The following is a 19,570-nucleotide window of genomic DNA, read 5'->3' on the forward strand; positions in this document are numbered from 1 at the left end:
ATTTCTGGCTTTCTCAAGTTCATGATGATCAAGCATATTATTTTTTCCCCAACAAATAGTCATAGTTAATAATGCATATCATTTTAAATGACATTAACATTACTTATTCACATTAGAAATCATTGTCGTATGTAATTTGAATTTGATAGAACAATTACAATGAATGCCCCTAGAGGATAAAGCTAAAATGTCCTTAAGTGCCTACAGTCGATCTGGTTCTGCTGCTTTTGAAGTGAATGGGACTTTTAGCACCAAGTCTGGTATAAATAGGTGCAGGGCTGTGCTGATTCCTTCAGAGCCAGCTTCCTCTCTTCCTTTAAACTATGCATTTATCAGTATTCCTCTGTTTGGATTCTAACTCATTGTTCTGTTGATCCCTAGATACATTTGCCATCCGATTTGGGAATGCTTTATAAAGTGAGACTTGGTCTCCAGAGTTTGGAAAACAACGTATCCCGGCTGTCTCTTTGTCACTTTAAAATACAGAACACATCAACCCTGGATACCTTTAGTCTCACCATAAATAAAACACTTCCTCTTTCTCCTAATGGAGACAGGTGGATTGAATTCCCTATACAGTGGCCATTAAAAGAAGCACTTTCTGGTGGGTATGAATCCATTTCAAAGCAGTAGAGTTGTTCAGGAGGTTAACATGGCCTGGTATTACAGTAGAAACCTTTATCAAACCAGAAATTTTTATTGTCTTTATTTAATGATTCACGGAGACTCAGTAAGAATTAAAAATGTATGAAGGAAAATATTACCCACTCAGCTTAATTTCTGTGCCATAGAGTGGGAAATACAATATTCACTTGATTGTACAGAATCATTATTATATGCTACAAAGAGCAGTTTATAAGAAATATAATTTTCTTGCAATATTATAATATTTCCAACCTATTTTGTTTAGTCCTCAGCTGCTCATATTACTGACATTAACAACATGATTTTTTATAGCTCATTTACTATTAAGTGATTTTGTTGTTTGTTTGCACATTCCAAACAAATATTCTCAGTAAATAACAGCTCAAAACTACATATAAGCTTCAGCTTTATTACCTTTATACACTCCAAATATTTATGCCTCCTAAAATTAGCTGAACAGTTCTTACATTTGTCACCTTGGTTAAGTAAAATAAAAGAAATCCTTTCACCTAAAATCTATCCTGTTCCCTAATGTGATGCTTACTGAATGCTGCCATATGATGGAACAAATACTAACTTAATTAATAGATGAAATAATGATACTTAATATTCAAGTAATTTGTGCCTGGGTTTTCTGCAGGAAAGAAAAAATAAATAATTATTTGGGTAAAAAAATTAGCTCATCTAAAGTGAGCTGAAGTAGACATAAAATGAACTACACCAACATACTTTGGATTGGAGCTTATGGCCCAGTTTCAGTGAGGTCTCTGAGTACATCCAAAATTATGTAAATAATCTCAGTAGAAGTAACAGAGATTGAAGTTTGGGGCTTTTTTTGTATGATTTGCCTGCAATTGAAAATCTAAAGTTTGTATCTAGGCTTAAGATTTTATATTGCTTAGAGGTGTTATTTTCACTTAACCACTTACACAGTATGGGTACAGAACAGGGCTCCATGATTTTCATCTCCTGCACCAAGACTGAAACAAAGAGGGCCTTCAGATTAACGTAAAGCACATGAGTGCACCCCTTGAAAAGGACTGATCACTGTCACATGCAGAAGTATTCAGGATACAGGTATAAGCACACAGAAATGAGGAGAAAAAAATGCAGCATGGATGATAAAGGGGCAGTGAGACTGGAGTCCTTGTGACCTTGGCTCTGTCTCTATCACTGACCTCTTGGTTGAAAAAATAATTTCCCCATTCTTTGGTTTTTTTTTTTTTTTAATAATATTTTTATTCTTTGTAAATATTCTGAAATCAAGAGATGAAAAATCACAAACAAGGAATATATATATATTCTCTATAAGTTTAGGTAAAAGAACAAACTAATTAAATAGCTCGTTTCAGTGTTTTTTATTTCTTTCCATCCATGCTTTAGATATCTTCAAGGAGGGATTTCTAACCAGTGAAGAAAAAAATCTAGGACAGCGATTCCCCCAAATCTTTGCCATTTATGTCCAAGAGAGCTTTAAGCAGCTCCACAGCAGGTGGCACACGTGAAGTTCAAAGTGATCTTTACAGGCAAATTTACTTGCAATTTATTGTGAAAATCAGATATGCTTTTTGACAGCTTTCTAAACTTAATTTATTTTCTCCTTTTTCTCAGTTAAAAGAAAAACCAGTATTGTATTAATTGGACTGGAAAGCAGCTAATCACACTCGCCATAACCAGAAGCCAAGTGATGTTAAATTTCAGATACAGCTCTGTCATTCACAGAGTGCCTTAGTATTTTATCTCAGTTATATTTTCCTTTTTTTAAAAACGTTCTTCTTGGGATTGTGATGAAGCATTTGCTAATGGCTAATTGAAGCCATCAAAATGCAGTTGATAGAGTACAGACCCTCGAGATCTGGCAGTGCACACTTGTGCCTTTGGGTGTATTAATGAGCAGAGGCCTCCAGCTGAGTATATACATAAGTAGTTTCCCTTTACTGTACCTTCCTTTGAGATGTCTCAGGAATCCCCAGGGGTGACATGGTGCTGTCCCTCTCCTCTCACACACAGGGCTGTTCAGAAGGTCAATTTTGCACTACTGCAGTTTTTAAGGCAAAACAATTAAATATTGAAAAGCTGGAAAAAACCTAATATGCTGCTTTCAAGCTGATTATTCCTATAAATTTAACAGAGAGCTGTACTTCATGTAGATATTATGAAATAATTAGAATTTTATAAAACTAATGGAGTTGTAACATTCATATATGTTACCCTTGTTGTACTTAACTTCTTTTCAGGGGTTCCTTTAATCTTTCCCCTTTCCAAATTATTCAGTACACTAGAGAGATAAAAGTTTGGTTGCTACACTTGTAATCTGATTGCACCACCCAAACAATTGCACCACTATTTAAGCATTTTAGCCATCCTACCCCTTGCCTACATCAATCTCCCTCAATTGCCCTCCTTTGTACAATGGACTCTCCTGGTGCCATCCACATCTGACCCAAAGTTCATGAAGGCAGCCTCTCCACTTGACTCCAGTGTATCAGTGTATGAGTGTACAGATCTAACTTGCCTTGCTTGGACTCACCTGGAACCCCCATCCCCCTTGGGCAGAGGATGTCTCAGTCAGATCATGCCTGAGCTACATCGTATGTGTACCTTTCTCTAGTTCTCTCTCTGCCCCCCTCTTCTGCACAGACTTTGGACCTATGTTGTAGCCTTGTTCTCATTCCTTTCTCTGCCCTTTTCTCCTTCTGCCCCCAGCTCAATCACCAGGATGGATCCCAGGTCTTTTTCACTGTTTGCTGCAGCTGGGACTGTTGACAGCCCTGCCTGCCTCATGCAGATGCTGTGGGACCTGGTCAGGGAGGGCACTGACTGAGCTGGGGTCAGCTGTGCTCAGCTTCTACCTTGTTCACTCTTGTGGGGCAGGTCCACACTTGCTGCTCTTTGACACAGTGGTCCAAGAATCAAACTTTCCAAATGCAATCCTTTCACTTTTGTTTTGGACTGGTCCAGCCTCTCTTCTCAAATTTCAGATCTGGGAGATGGTGGGAAAACAATTATGAGGAAAAAAATAGCAAAAATTTTGAGTTTTGCTATGAATTTCAAGTGCTTGAATTTTAATTACATCTGACTGTGACTGAGAGCAAGCTATGTTGTCAAATAGCTGTACAAGGTTGTGGCACAGTCTTAACAAGATCTCTTTTTGCTTGATATTGCAGTGGTTACATATCATCTAACAGTATTTTCAAGAAATATTTTGAATGAGAGAAATTTAGTGAATATGACTGTGTGTATATATGGTACTCGTGGTGACACAGGGGACAGATCCCTTCTCCAGTCATTGCAGGATGTACAGCAGGGAGAGAAAAATGAGGTACTCTGTCTTGAAATATTTTAAAATTTACCCTTTAATCTATTCTTGTCCTTCCTACATATTTTTTCTATATAATATATATATATTATAATACATACTATATTTACATGTTAAGTAACATGGCTTTATATTACAATTCTGAATAATTTTATTTTAGTCATTTCTAGTTATCATGGAGGCTGTTGACTTGGGAGAACTGGAAAAAATTGTTCTTTTGATCAGCAGTAAAACAGGTAAAATACTTCTTACTTTCTAAAGTCAGCCACGTAAATTACAGTGCTAGCCTCCTGTTAAAGACAACAAAGTCACTGGCAGAGTTAAATCCTAATTAATTCCTTTTGGCTATTTTTTCTAAAGGGTAGTGTTTTATAAAGCAGAATCCTGAATTTTGACAAATTAAAATCCTGGGATCTAAAGGTTAGAACATTATTGCATCAGGAAAGTAAACTATTCCCTTGCATACAAGAAAAAATAACAGAAAATTTAGATGAATATAATTATATTCTGCACTTAATACATGTTCTACTAATAAGTTATCTAGGAGAATAATTATAACTCCAGTAAGAAATAAGTATTGCTTAATTTTCCTTCTGTGATTCAATTATTATCACTGGTTTTTTTTCCCCCAATTCTGTTTTCTCCCTGTGACATTCAGAGGGAAATTTTACCTCTGCTTGACAGTCAGTAAGTTTTGTCACTGAACTTCCTTAAAATTGTCTTGACCTCAACATCTCTCTGCTATATCTGTAGGATGCCCATCATGCTACTTACTCAAAGAGTTAATTACACCATTTTTTGAAATCTATAAATGAAGTTTGCTATATAATTGCAAAACATTAATATGCATTACACTTAACCATTTGCAGACAGCTTTCTAGGGAAACAGGGGTTCTATGTTTGCACTTTATCTTTTGCACTTTGTCTTTTGTTGTTGTTGTTGTTTGTTTGCTCATCTGGAGGCTCCTCATAAAAACCTTTTAGGCACAGCACCCGATTTCAGCCAAGTGTGTAAGGTGACATTGGGGCAGTGAGCATGAACAAACTCCTTGGCTGGTCAACACATCCCACACCCCGGCACAGGCTGCTGTGGTCATTCCCAGGGGGATATGGTGTTAGGGTTACTCTAGAGGGGAAGGGAAGGAGAGGGACAGGCCTGCCACGCTGCTGCAGGGAGCAAGGTGTGTAGCTCACTGCTTTTGTATCCCACAGCTTCAGTTGTGAGAGTTAACTACAGCCGTCAGTCTGACTGACAGCCACTGCATGTGGTGTGTGGAGCCAAAGGGCACCACGGAGAGAGTGACAGGCAAGACTTTTCCACTCAGGTTTGGAAACACAGCTCACAAAGGAGGGACACTGGGCTCCTCACCTCTGTGTGTGCTGTGAAGAGAGGGTTGGGGTGATATATTGCAGATATTTCTTTCAAAGGAGTTAGATGATAAAACACTTCAGATGAGTAAGGCTATCCATATTGTAACTAGACTTGTTTGCACTGAGACTAGTTTGGACCAAGACTTTGAACCAAAAATCCCAAGCCCCATAAAATCTCTTTGAAGTCAGATGTACCCTGCAGGACTGATCAGTCCAGGAAATGTTCTCTAGTGCATTTATGCTTTCATTCCTTACCAGAGGAAATTTTTAAGATGAGATGGCTCATGGTCCCTTCCTGAAACTTCTGACTCCCTATGCGCTTATCTTGACAGGTCACAAGCGTAACACAATGTCCTGGATTCCTCCACAGAAGCCTGGTTATATCCTATTGATATAATTAAAGGGAGTTGGATAGTAGAAGAGATTGGAATGCAGTTTGTTGAACAGGGATGAAGCTACAAATAATAGAAGAGAAGGGAAAGTGAATAGTCTTCATAACTAACTAGTGGCAAGACACTCAGGCCATGCAAACCCCAGCAGAACATTCAGAAAGGAGTGTAAGTCAGAGAGCAGTCTTTCCCAAACAGCAGAGGGATACTGTGAGCTGCTGAACTCCCTTCCTACCTGCCACTTAATGAGATGCTCTTTGTGCTCCAATCCTCTTGTCACTGAGGAGGAAGTAACAGATGTGTATTTCTGCTCTTCCTTCTCAAATCTGCCTGCCCGAGTTATGCTGAATCTTTTCTGCATGCCTGTCTGAAGACAGTGAGGACAACACTCCTTTGCTTCACTAAAACAAAGGAAATGCTTACTCCTAAATTTCTAAGTTGAGGTTTACAAATAGGAACAAAATAAATAATCTTGTAGTTGTTCCAGCACTTTCAACTCAGTTGTTGGGATTCATAAATTAATAAAAAAATGAAGTTTTCATATAGTAAGAATGCCATTATATGAACAACACTATCTAATTTCTTGTCATGCAATGGAACATTTTCACTATATTCTCTTTCCTTCTTTGCAGACTGCAAACTGGGCATTAAAAAACTGCATGTGCAAGAAGCTGCAAAGGACCATCCCACCTATGTATTTGAAGTGAATGAGTAAGTATATTCTGTAAAGCTAGTAATGTGAAAGCACTGAGCAGACACTGAATTAAAGTAACTGCCATAGAGTGATTCTGTCAATAGATATTTTAAAAATATGCCCATCTTTAGCTGTTCCCCATAAATTCATAGGATTGTTTTAATTTAACATATTATTTACATGCGAAAAAAAAAATGTGGTTCTGTTTTTCAGAGAATTTTCTGTGAATGCAAATAAGCCCAAAATGCAGAGAGAAATCCTGAGATCTTTTGTTTTCAGAGGAGAGAAACAAAAAAATGACATAGATAACAACTTAAATAAAGAAGAAAGTCAAGTAAAAAATTTGACAGAGTATACTATTAAGGTGTACACAGGTGACAAAAGGGGAGCAGGGACTGATGCCAATGTGCATATTATTTTATGTGGGAGTGAGGACAAATCTGAGGTATTTCAACTCTCTCAGTCACTGGAGCATCAAAACCCCTTTGAAAGAGGAAAGGTGAGTACACAGATTTTATAGATTGTGTCCATTTCTGTACTGGAAAAGCAAACATTAAATCTACACAAGTTATTTAGAAAACTTGAGGCATTTATTCTGTTTTCCACATCACTACATGAGGTATAGTCTCAGTTCACCCTGTGTTTCTTCTTTTCACCAGATTCACCAAGGAACATTTTACTTTTACTGTATCTAGTTGTCTCTGCTGTTCTTTTGCCTCTTAGTCCCAAATACATCTTCATATTGCATCCACCTAGGTGCCAGTGATGTGTTTCCTCACTCTGAAAAGCACAGTGTGTGTTGCATGCACACATGTGAGTGCTGCTCTGGGCTCTTGCACACACCTCAGATATCGTGCGTGAGAACACATCAGTTCTTACATCCCATCATTTCACTTTGCCATGGAAACTGGTGCTGTGAGCATCCCTGGCTGTATAAGCCTAAAAGCAGATGAAATGGAACCATACACATCAGCCTGATTCTGATATCCATCATGCTTTAGGCTGTTATTCAGAGACCCTTAGTTCAGATACAGATATTTGCATAAGAATGTAGATTCTCTGCATGATGTCCTAGTACTTTGGGTGGATGTTCTCCTAATTTAATAAACGTATTATTCTGGCAAAGAAATTGCTCTGTTTGGTCACCACCCGTGCAATGGAGTGCAATGAGTACAATGATGGTTAAAAAGAAATATATATATTCTCTGTAACTTTCTCTTCAGGAGTAATTGAAAGGTAATGACTAAATAATTAGAACTCCAGTGAAAATATATCCCTTAAGAGATCTACCTCGTTATCTCCAGCAATATTAATCATCTTTTTATCTGGAACTAGTCTGAATTTCTTCAGCCAGGTTATCTGTGAAATAAAGGTATTTACCCATGAATTGTCTTCCATACTGAGGAGGATAATAAATCTAGTTACTTACATGCACAATCAGCAAGTAAAAAAGTGTCTAGGGTAGTACTTCCTTTTGCTGGTACTACACAGAAGGTTTCATTACCTTTCAAAAAAGAATAGATCCATAGAAATCCCATTACCAATCTAGCTAATGGGTAGGCAGTGATGTCAAAGACCTTTGGAAAAAAAAATTCTTTTTAAAAATCTGCAATATGAAACAATGTAATATTTTAAATTAAAGTGCATCATATTTGAGAGGAATAATGGTTAATGTAGTAAAAGCCTTTAACTTTTATGTTCCTGAATTTTTATTTACATATCACATACTAAAACATTTTAGAAAACTACCAGTTGAGGATTCATGAGACTAAAAATATTTTCACAGTAAATGAAAGTCAAGAAAGAGGTAGGGATTGTCATACTATAAGAGGAAAAGTGAATCTCGTGTGTTGAAACTGAGACCTAATAGGAGAGGATCTATGCCACACATCATAAGTAAGGAAAATAAACCACATTAGTGGTTCACTTATTCTGAATTTCTACCATTACACTTAAATTGATCTCAGAACTGACCTAGACAAATATGTAAGCTTCCAAACATTGGCATAATATTTTTAATAACTGTATTTTAATATTAAAGGTTGACACATTCAAGATTAAGACGAAAAAATTAGGCAGCCTACGTTCAATTGAAATTGGCCACGATGGGAAAGGATTTGGTAAGTATTCTGTGTTCAATAGCCTTGCAAACATCTTCTGCTTAAGGATCTACCTGACATTTGGAAAGGTGTTTGAAGTCACAGTACTGCTACAGCTAGCTAATGCAAATCTGTGTACAAATGAGGTCAGCTTTACTGCCCTTCTTTTCACACCATCACATTTCCCTTGACTATACCATGATTTGTTTTTTCCTAACAGTGATCTAGTTAAAATAAACCTCAGATAGTTTTATCCTTCAAACTTTGCTCAGCCAAAGCCCTTATTAGATGTTTTAAATAAGATAGGATTGAATTTTCAAACTGCAGGCTAAACTTCCCATGATTTGAGCAAGTTTGGGGTCTGTGGTCAAAGCATGCTGTAGCTCCCTCTCACACCCATAGATCTCCTCTTGTGAAAGTCTGAGAACACCAGAGTGCACCAGGTCCTGTCCTGATGTTAAGTTAGAATGTGGCTATAGGACAAAACCACGTATGATGATGGAAAATGTTTCTGTGTACAGTAACCTCTAAACCCTGAACTTTACATAAAAATAAAATGGGAGGCTAGGGCATATAATCTTTTGAGCTTACATTTAATAGTGCTAAAACCCCCTAAGGATATGCAGATATCAACATATATGCAGACATACAGAGATATACAAATGCATAAACTGAATTTGCAGGGAATATATAACTTGAACCAAAAAGGCCTGATTGTATTAAGATACTCTAGTCAGGTGAAGTTTGTTTAACTCATCTCAAAGAAATAGGTTTAGGTTTAACAAAATCTGATTAATCTAAGTTCATGAAGCATAATAAAGTGCCAAAGGGTTTATCATTTCTAGGATGAACCAAGAAAAACTCTGCAAATAGCAATTCCTGTTTGGACAGTGTTAAACAACTTTTTTATTTTCGTTACTACCCAATCATGTTGTATATTTCATGGTGTTGAAAACAGAATAAAACACCAACCTGTTGAAATATCTATAGTAAACAAGATTGTCCTGCTGACTTTCATCTTAGTTGTGATAACTGCTATACATGCACACAGTTCAGCTTTGATCTGATCTGGGAAGGGAATTCCACAATGGCAGACTTTTGGTACTGAGAGTTGCACAGAAGTCTACAGAGGAAATAATAGATTGACCTTTTAGTTCCTGGGTCCTGATCTATCAATAAAATTGTTATTTTTCCTCTCTGTGTCATGATCAACATCACAAAGGTGCTAATAGAGCCTTCCTAGACCAGTGGTGGGTGTTGATTCACCTTAGATATGACAACTTTCCTCTAAATATTTCTCTGAAATTACCTCCAAGCGTCTTTTGTCACATCAGCTGTTATCCCCACAAGCTTCCTCAAATGTTACATCTCTTTGAGATGTTTCATCTGTTTGCTAATATATGCTAGCTACCTCTAGATTTCTCCATACCTGGAGATTTCAGTGAGGTGTGTTGGAGTTTTGTCAATAAAGGATGAAGCGTTAGTTTTTAATCTTTTCAAGAGTGCAAACTTGCCTTTCTACTCTTTTGTAAAGTGTCGTGTAAATTTGAGAGACTGTAAAATTTTATTGCTGATAATCTTGACTCTGATTTAGTGATTTCATGAAAGGTCATCTATTCCAAGTGGAGTCTACGATATATTAAACCATTCACAAGATTTCATTAAAAGAGTTTCAAATGTACTTCACAATATCAATAAATGAATCTTGTGAACTGAAGGTGGAATACCCAGACACCTTCATGGCCTACTTAATCCAGCTATTATTTTGAAAATGTCATTGAAAAATAAGAAAACATTGCTGTACCTTTACATTTTATCCAAACTGACACAATTTGCAAATATTTTTACATTACATTTTCAGCATGTACAATTAAAATTTAGTATTTAAAAATAAATATATTTTTATTGGTTTTAGCCTACTTAGTACTTTGTCCAAATATTTGAAAACCAAAATAATTAGATAGGATATAGTTCTTTATCTCTAGGATACATAAAGGATGCCAAGAGATTGTCAGCTACTAACAGTATGATCCTATTTAGTTTTAAAATGTTGTCATTAAGTATTTGCACTGGCAAACACAACTAAAGATACCAGCATAGACATTGTATATATAAAATAAAGTTTTTATTTAAAAATATTAATCTTTTAATATTCTATGAAATAAAATTCTACATCACAAGAATGAAGGTACTTCTTCACACCACAAAATAGGAGATTAAAGTAGAATATTTATTTCCTTAAAGCTGAAATGAATATGGGTGCTGGCCTAAATGAAAATGCTGTTCTGAATCGTGACTGCTGGAAAAATAGGGATATGAGAAGCATTTAGTTTCACCACTTGGTTCACATCCATATCAATATATTCATTAGAAAAGAGTAGTAGATTGTCCACTAGGGGTGCATTTTGAGTGCATTTCCAAGTACCTCAAAGGGCAAAAAGGGGTTTTCAAGAACATATTCAATATTACCATGCACTCTGTTTCATTTGTCTTACTGCCTGTTCTATCCAATCTGGAAAAATAAGTTAAGTTGTAAGAAAAAGAATCCATTATATTTTCTGTCAAAAACATCAAAGACCTTCCCTGTAAAACTGAGAGAAGTTGATAGTAATTTGAATCATCTGTGTTTCAGTTTTATTATTGATGTTGAATATACTTGGAAGTACTGAACCCCATGGGGTTTAGGAAATTAAATTAGAAACCTTTCTTATGCTGTATTTGTGTTTTGGTTATAGTAAACTTGCTCTTTTTTTTTTTTTTTTTTCTCTTTCCTTCTACAGCAAGTGGCTGGTTTCTAGAAAAAGTGGAAATCACAGATGCAGCTAGGAATTCAATGCATTGCTTCAACTGTAACAGGTCAGTAGATCAGTCTATCTTCACTCTGTACATGCTGTTTTCTTTTTCACAAGTTTCTCAGTTGCTTCTGTCTGGTTTTCTAAGACAGTAATGATTTTGATTTTGATTTTGATTTTGATTTTGATTTTTTTTTACACTGTTGTGTTCCTATCAGTCCATCCCCAATGACTTTTGAACCCTTTGGCCAACTTGAAACTAACTTGTCAGAATTCTTAGAGGAAGACACTAGATTTTTCCAAGCAATTAAAACTGGATGATTGTAGGAGGGAAGGATGTAATTTAATGTCTTTGCCTAGAGAAAGTACTTATATATATTTTCAAGAGTTAGAAGGTGTCTGGTGAACCACTCTATAACTATTAGCACATAAATAGCTCTGGCAAACATATCAGGGAGAAGCAAACAGGCACGGAAGGGAATCAGAAAGGAGAACAGTGGAGTATGGCTGCATAAATTCAAAACCTGAGGAAGAAGCAGTGTATTTTATCGAGCAAAGGCAAGATTAAAACATTAGAATCCCTCTGTTTCAATGTTTGCTTAGTATGGGCCCGAAATACACTCAGCAAATAGGACAAAGATAAAAAGTGCCTTATATAATGTAGTCTGGAATTATAATGATCTAAACTTAGAAATGTATTTAGGCACCAGGTTTCTTGGGTAAAGGGCTTCTGATGGTCAAGAAGGTGGTTCACATCAGTCTGCATCAAACTGAAACAATACAGTTTCAAGAATTGGAAATTAAATTGAAGGGTAAATTTGCAGAGACTGTTCATTACAATATATACTTCACAGCTTGAAGAATTTCAGAATAAATAACTGATGCAAACATATTCATGTCCTCCCAAGTGGAAATTAGCTTTTTAATGCATCTGGAGAACACAGAAGTGTGAAAATTTACAAGTTCCCTGTATCTAGAAAGAGGAATGATACCTGGTAATCTGAAAACAGAAATGGTAGCCAAGAATATTTAATTTTATCCTTTCCCTAAATATTTCTGTAAACTTGACAATTAATGGAAGTCAAATCCCAGTCCCTGAACAAAAAAAAAAAAAGTAACTTTTTAAGTTCTTGGATACTCAGTTGGTCTCTACAGTCTAAATCATGAGTGTGAGAGTGTTACTGACTTCAACAATATTAAACTTCTTCCAACAACATTAAACTTCCCTTGCTTCAACTTCCTCCAAAGGCATGTTCAGATACTCTCTAATCTTCTAGATACCTAAATCTAAGTTAGTGGGCATGAAGAAAAGTTCTTAAACCACAATATCACTCAGATGTGCAACACAATCCATGACAGGATTTTTGGTTGATGCCACTTCATCTCTTTTGCTTGTAAGAGCTCTCAGACCACTCCAGTCAGAGGAAGATTCTTGAAGAAGATAGACTGCAGCAAACATTTTTTTTTTCCTGGAGATTTGGTTGGGTTTTTTTTTTCCCAATTTTATTTGAAATCTTATAGTAAAAGCTCAAAGGTATATAAGAGATGGGCACAAGAACTTGAATCACATCATTGATCTGGGGGAGTGACTGGCACAGACTGATTCTACATGCTGCTGACAAGGATATTTAACTGGGGCCTTGGTGGGTGCAGAGCTATGTGCCTACCATCAAGTATATAGGCTTGAAGCCTACTCAAGTTGGAAGTTATTCAGTAGGAGGGATTAGGAGGTTAACCCCAGAGTACTCAGTGACCCAGAGACTCCTCAGATAGAGGAAACCCTAAGTTCATGGCCCTCTTCCAGCTGAGAGATGGAGCTCCTCATGGAGCTTCTCCTCTCATGGCCTACAGTGTGAAGGGGGAAAGGGCTCATTCTCTCACATAAAAAAGATTCCTCCAACACAAATAATGTCTCTAAAAGATATTAATCACTGAGAAACCTGAATCCTTTGCTAACCCATTTAAATGCCTGTTTATCTAGCTTACACATCACACCTTTCCCAGTCTCTGAGACTTCCACATGCAGTTTTAGCTGCCAAAATCAGTTGTGTTTCAGCCTGAACCTGTTTATCTTCAGCCACATCTCCCAGCTGCTGAATGGTGCTGTTTCAGGTGTGAGCTACTTTGATGCTGTATTTACTGCCAACCTCATTCATAGACACCACATCAGGTAGACTGTCATAAACCTTCCAAAGAATAGAAGATTTTTAACTCTCTTTGGAAATTAACACCACTGGTGTTAACGTTTTCAGTTAAATTAGTTAAAATTAGTCTACCTGAAATTTGGAATCAGGCCTGTTTCTCATATAATCAACAGTAAAAGCTGCATGGACTCTTACAGAGCTAGGATTGGGCCCATCATGCAACTCAGCACAAGAGAGATATGAGAGAGTTCCTGGAATGAATTACAAGTACAGCAACTTGCTATCAAAGAATGTTTCCCTACTCTAAATTAACCTGACTTTATGTCATTCTTCAGAGCAATTTACTAGTTATCTATATGACCAACAAATAAAATTAATGTGTATTTCATAAATATATTAATAAACTTAATTACACTTTAAAATTACACAGAGGTGAGTACTAAAACAAAAAACTTAAAAGTAACTATTTTCTTCAGGTTGGTTTCTTCTTCTCTATAAACCAATGTAAAAACTCTCCTAGAAAATCAAAGGTGCAGAACCAGGCTCTCATAAATTGTCTGTTTCTTAAGTTTTGTGTGTGCTGTGTCTATGACAGGTTTTTATGTTTTTCCCTTAAGGTGGCTTGCTGAAGATGAAAGTGATGGCCTCACCACAGTGCAGCTTTATCCACAGCTGCTTGATTTCTGATTCTTTCCAAGTGTGATGCTTCTCCAAATTCATGCTGATTTGATTTACTTATCTTTTGCAATTCTAAAGGCATTGTAATTATTGTGAAGAAAAGTCAAAACAATGTATTAAAAACATCATGGTAAATTAAATATGTCTAATGTGAACACAGAATTCTGATCCTATTATAGATGCTCAAAAACTTTGCATGACAGAAATGTAGATATCAGAAACTTTTATCTGTAACATGACTGTGGACTTGAACTGAGAAATCATAATGGTAGACATATGTAGTAACATATTCAAATATTTTTGTTTCAGTAGTGATTTGTGGTTAAACTAAATTTAATTCACTTCAAATCTGTCAGTATGTATTATTAATTTGATGATTTTTTTTTCATTTTCAACATTTATTAAAATTTAGATTTTCTCAAAATCATTTTCCAAACAAACTGCACAACCCTTCAGCCTTAATATATATTGCTTTTCTTAAGACCCTAACAGAACGTAATAAGGATCTTGTTATTCAGAAGTTCACCCTGTGTCGCTAAGCCTCTCACTGACATTTGATTGTAAAATCTTGTAGCTGAGCCAGAACCTCAGCTGTGAACCTTTAGATCCAAAGGGTCTCTTAAGAGAGGCTGTTATCAGTAACACTGCAATAGCTTAGGCAGGCTTAGGCAGCTCCCTGCTCAGCTTGATGATTTTTGCAGTGCCTCTCCTTAGCTATCAAACCAGATTTCCAATACATGTGTGAATGCCTTTAGGTCAGAGAAAAACAAAAAAAAAAACCCGTTTATTTTTGCAAATGCACACTAGAAAAAAAAATAATGTATTTAGCTATACATGCACAAATTAATGTTTGATCTGGGCTTTGATATTGCCAGAATTGACTCAGGAAGGGTTTAGGATACAGACAAGTCTGAAATGAAATCAGGACTTGCACACCACCTGAAGTTTAATGTGTGTGATCAAAATACAAATATTTTATATGAGCTATATAAGGCATTCCTCTCAATCAAAGACTTCACCTTTTGTACCTTCAAAATCTAAAATCATTCTGAAGATCAGAATTTTAGACTTGTTTCACCCTTGAGACACTACCATGTTCTGTAGCAGCAATGGGCTTTATATAATTATAAGAAATAAATGAGTTTGTAATCTGTGTTGATAAAATACTCTCTGGCTGTCTTTTTAGCATGTTTAATGTTTATTTAATCACATTATTCTGTGAAATTAGGACAATTGGCTAATCATGGGTCATGAGATCTCAGTTGTTACTTTGACACAAAAAAAATAATAAATTCCTATATTTGGCCTTGGTAGGTAATATAACTTTTAAATAAAATTTTTATCTACTTATGTCATCGAAAGAACAACTATTTTAAGGTGTGGATGTGGTCAGTATGAACAATGGAACACTCGAATTCTTTCTTTTTTTCTGCTCACAGTACTACCACTCACTGGAATGGATTTGAAATTGTATCCCCAGAGCCCACAGTTCACTTAGTTGGTATCAGTATTCATTACACTGAATCACTTTGATGTCATCTATTATGTGATTTGTTTCATTATCATGTGTTTCATTAATAGTTTGTAATACTAGCTCACTTTGATGCCATTTCTGATTTATCTAGTGTAAATAATGCCTTCCTAATCTGTTTTTCTTTACTAACAGTGGATACCCTTCTTCTGCAGCTGCCTTCCATACTTGAAAATTATCTTCTCTACCTATACAGTGTCCAAATCAGGTTTTGGATTTCTTTCCCTGGACTCAGAGCTGTGTATACAGCTCTCTAACTCTTTCAATAACAGGACCAGCAATGCAGAGGGCTTCATTTCAAGAGCATCACGGGTGCTTGCAGCACAATACCAGGGGATTACACTTTGATAAGAAAATGTGAAATACCATATAACCCCAGCTAAGGTCTTACTTGGAAGACATGCCAGTGAGCATATTTAGCTTGTGAGTAGTGCCAAATTCCAAACGTGCTTCTTCCACATGGTACACACTGATGTGTGCTGTGTTTGGCACAGGAGTCACTTAATCTGTGTCCCTTGCCAGTGGGGTGATTTTTGGAAAAATTGCTGGCCAAAGACACAGACATTACAAAGGTGCCTCTTCATGTGCACACTGCTGTTCCTAAACAGCAAGGGTGCTGCCCTGCTTTTTATCTCCCAACACCCTGCCTTGCCTATGGACAGCCTGGGGAGATATTGACACTATTGATGCTTCCATGGGAAACAGAGATGTAGCACGGAAAAGAGACTGCCTGGGCCAACAAGTAATCCAGGAATTTGACATGAAAAAAAGTCTTTGAAGGAACAGTGAGATAACTCAATCAGCTGGAGGAGGCAAGGTTGTAGTGGAGAGAAGGGTTTGACTTCTACTGCCTCTCTCTGTTGCAACTTGACTGAAGATCTGTGAAAGAAGGCAGGCTAGATTTTGCTGCAATTATTATTAGGCATTTGCTTATGGACTGCTTCAGACAAAGCCTGAAGCTGGGTGCTAAAATATTTACCCCATAGACCATATTATAGACTCTTAAACAAAACTGAGTCTTAAAATGTCCATTAGAGTCCAGTTAACTCTTTTTTTCCTCATCTTTCTCTCCTGGTGTGCTGTTATATCTATTATTAGATTGATCTAGATGATATGTTTCTGCCCTTTTAAGCCCTTAAGTGTCTCAGTTTCCTTTGCTGCTGATGTTAAAGGTTTAAAAAAATATATAATCATGTTCTGACTGGCTCATTGGACCATTTAATATTCTCCCATCCACTCCAAGTACTGTTTTTCTGAAACTTATCATACAGAAGAAAGGATTCCTTCCTTTTAAGTACATACGAGCAGTTTTATTGCACCTGTCCATCCTGTAGTGGCAGTTGTGGAAATGGCATGAGAATAAGAAAAAAGGAAGTACCAAGTGCTCCTTTGAGTTCCTTTATTCATCTTGGATGAATGCCATCTAGTCCTTCATTGTTAGTATTTATAAATGTCTTTGTAAATATAAACAACCTCTGTTCATATATCTGTCTGAACTGGTCCTTTGCACTTCTCCATGAAGAAAGGCAGTAGACTGAAAAAGTTCATAAAATCCTCTGTACTTAGCAGTACTGTCACAACTTCCTGTGCTGTGGCTAAACTCTTTTTCTTTTGCTTAGAGAAGGGGAAAGAAAATGGGACTTTAAATAGTTTTTTTTCAAATTTTTGAAAATTCTTAATTACATCTTACAGTGTCAGAAGGCATGTTAATATTTCCTTAGGCATTTAATAAATGCTTTTCCCATGTATCATAAAATGTGATGTGCATGGTAGTTGGTTGGTTTTTGCTTTCACAATAGCAGCAAGAGTTGTCAGCATTGTACAAGGCTGCAAACCTACTTCCTTACTGTCTTCCTATATCTGTCTTCTGCTATCATTCCTTATATATGTATGTCTATCTTTGATTATATATTTAAAAACAACTTGAAAGGTGAGCAACATCCATTTCTAAATAATAGATGTAAATTTAAGAAATTCTGAGTTAAATCTTAAAAAAAAACCCCAATAAATAATTTCTTCTTTCACAGGTAATTTAAAAATCCATATGCTATCTTCAAAGCATGGCCATTCTCTATCTACTTAAACCTGGAATCTATCTATCTGGAGTGTACAGTTGAATCTATTTATATGTTTCTAATGTTGAGGCATTCTGGAAAAATAATAAAACAAACTACAGCCACAGTTCACCATGAAATTTAAGTATGTGCCTAAAATGTGTTTGCCTAAACAATAAGGATATAATAATCATTCCCACTGCTCTGATTTATAGTCTTCCTTAATTTAGGCATACACCTAAGAACCCCACTAGGTCTTTTCCTTTGAGATCTCATGTGCTGGGGGTGTGTGTGTGTGTGTGTGTGTGTGCTGACATTTGCACATCTACCTTAGCATGTTACAGAAAACAGTCTAAGCTCTACCAAATACACATATCAATATCAGGGTGATATAAAGCAACGTAATTTCAGAAGCCAGGGAACCTTCCAGAGTATTGTCTGTAATTCCAAAAATGGGATAACATAAGGAGATACTTGATTCATCCTTCTTTTGCAATTCTACAAGTACAGAGTTTGAAAAATGTTTCTATATGAATCTACATGTAGACCTATAAATAAAATAATCTAAAGCTAAAGAAAGAAACCAATTGCTGCTTATACTTTTAAAAACAGATAGTATTTTATTATTAATTTTCTAAACAGTGTACAGATTTACGAATGTATTTCTGATTTGTGCTTATGTTGATTTGCTGAAATATTATCCTAATTGAAAGGAAATGTATCCTCCCTTTGCAATGAAGTATCTCAGGTATCAGAGCATCCAGTGGCATGTGCCTGTTTGAATGAAGCTAGTTGGGCAAAAAGACAATTAAGTATTCTAGTACAAAATGTTAAAATACAGCCTATACTACAACTTCCACTGACACCTGTGTGTATAGTTTAAGCGTGAATCTATTGAAAGTACCTAAAACCTATGGACATCTAGGATAATGGCTCTTGATGCTCCTAAAGAAATTGATTTCATGTGCATCTGTGCCTCAGGGCACTGTTTTAACATGGAAAAATAGTTAAAGCCAGTTGTATGAAAGACATAGGAGTGAGACAATGTCTGAGTGAGCGAATGAGAAATGTTCATTACATTTTCCATCAGATCAACCCAGTTTTGAGCCAAACACATCCAGACAGAGGGAAGCACAGCACAGGAAAAGACACCGGGTGCCGGGGAGGGGAGGGGAAGGGGAAGGGCAAGGGGAAGGGGAAAGGGAAGGGGAAAGGGAAGGGGAAGGAAGAAGACAGACCAGGGAACTCCTTATGACTTCCTTTGTTTCTAAGAGAGTCTGCTCAGGAGCTCTGCTCAGCATTACAAGCCCTGCCAGGACAGCAGGGTTATGCACAACTCCTTCTTGGTGCAGAACTACTCCCTAAAGGACTGAGTAGAGTAAGAAAGGCAGGCTTTTGTGCCAGAATGCTTCCAGAGGGTATCAAATCCAGGTACAATGAGCTTATTCTAATGCTTCAGTTGGTCTGAAATAGAAGAAAGTGCAGAAACTAAAGCACTAAACTGCAGTTGCCAAAAGTATTGCCAAACAAACATAAAAAAAAATAAATTTTGGAATAATTTTGAAGGATGTGTTCAAAAATTGATTAGACCTGTAGTAGAATAATGATATTCTAATGGTAATAATAATAATAATAATAATAATAATAATAATAATAATAATAATAATAATAATAATAATAATAATAATAATAATAATAACTTTTGAGTGTATTTTGAAAGGGCAGTCCGTTCAACACAGCTAAAGTGGAGATGGAAAAACATCATTGTAAGGCTGTGAAGAACTAAAAAATACTTTAGAGTAAGAGGACTGGAAGCTTGTTTAGGTTTGAGTTGATAATGGTCTACAGTGAAAA

The 19,570-nt window shown here is 36.3% G+C and overlaps 1 protein-coding gene across 1 annotated transcript in view; it reads left to right on the plus strand.

The window, feature by feature from the left end:
• The window catches only part of LOC107216088 (RP1 axonemal microtubule associated), a 132,824-nt gene extending 114,804 nt beyond the window's left edge, over nucleotides 1-18,020 (plus strand). The window contains exons 37-44 of the mRNA XM_033512262.1: nucleotides 382-604; nucleotides 3,813-3,967; nucleotides 4,125-4,200; nucleotides 6,357-6,435; nucleotides 6,632-6,917; nucleotides 8,460-8,538; nucleotides 11,298-11,373; nucleotides 14,071-18,020. Coding sequence (XP_033368153.1) covers nucleotides 382-604; nucleotides 3,813-3,967; nucleotides 4,125-4,200; nucleotides 6,357-6,435; nucleotides 6,632-6,917; nucleotides 8,460-8,538; nucleotides 11,298-11,373; nucleotides 14,071-14,140 — 1,044 coding nt within the window. The 3' untranslated portion in view covers nucleotides 14,141-18,020. The remainder of the gene's footprint in view (nucleotides 1-381; nucleotides 605-3,812; nucleotides 3,968-4,124; nucleotides 4,201-6,356; nucleotides 6,436-6,631; nucleotides 6,918-8,459; nucleotides 8,539-11,297; nucleotides 11,374-14,070) is intronic.
• Nucleotides 18,021-19,570: the final 1,550 nt, after the last annotated feature.

The sequence above is a fragment of the Parus major genome, chromosome 2 (genome assembly GCF_001522545.3).
Source record: "Parus major isolate Abel chromosome 2, Parus_major1.1, whole genome shotgun sequence".
Classification (NCBI taxonomy): domain Eukaryota; kingdom Metazoa; phylum Chordata; class Aves; order Passeriformes; family Paridae; genus Parus; species Parus major.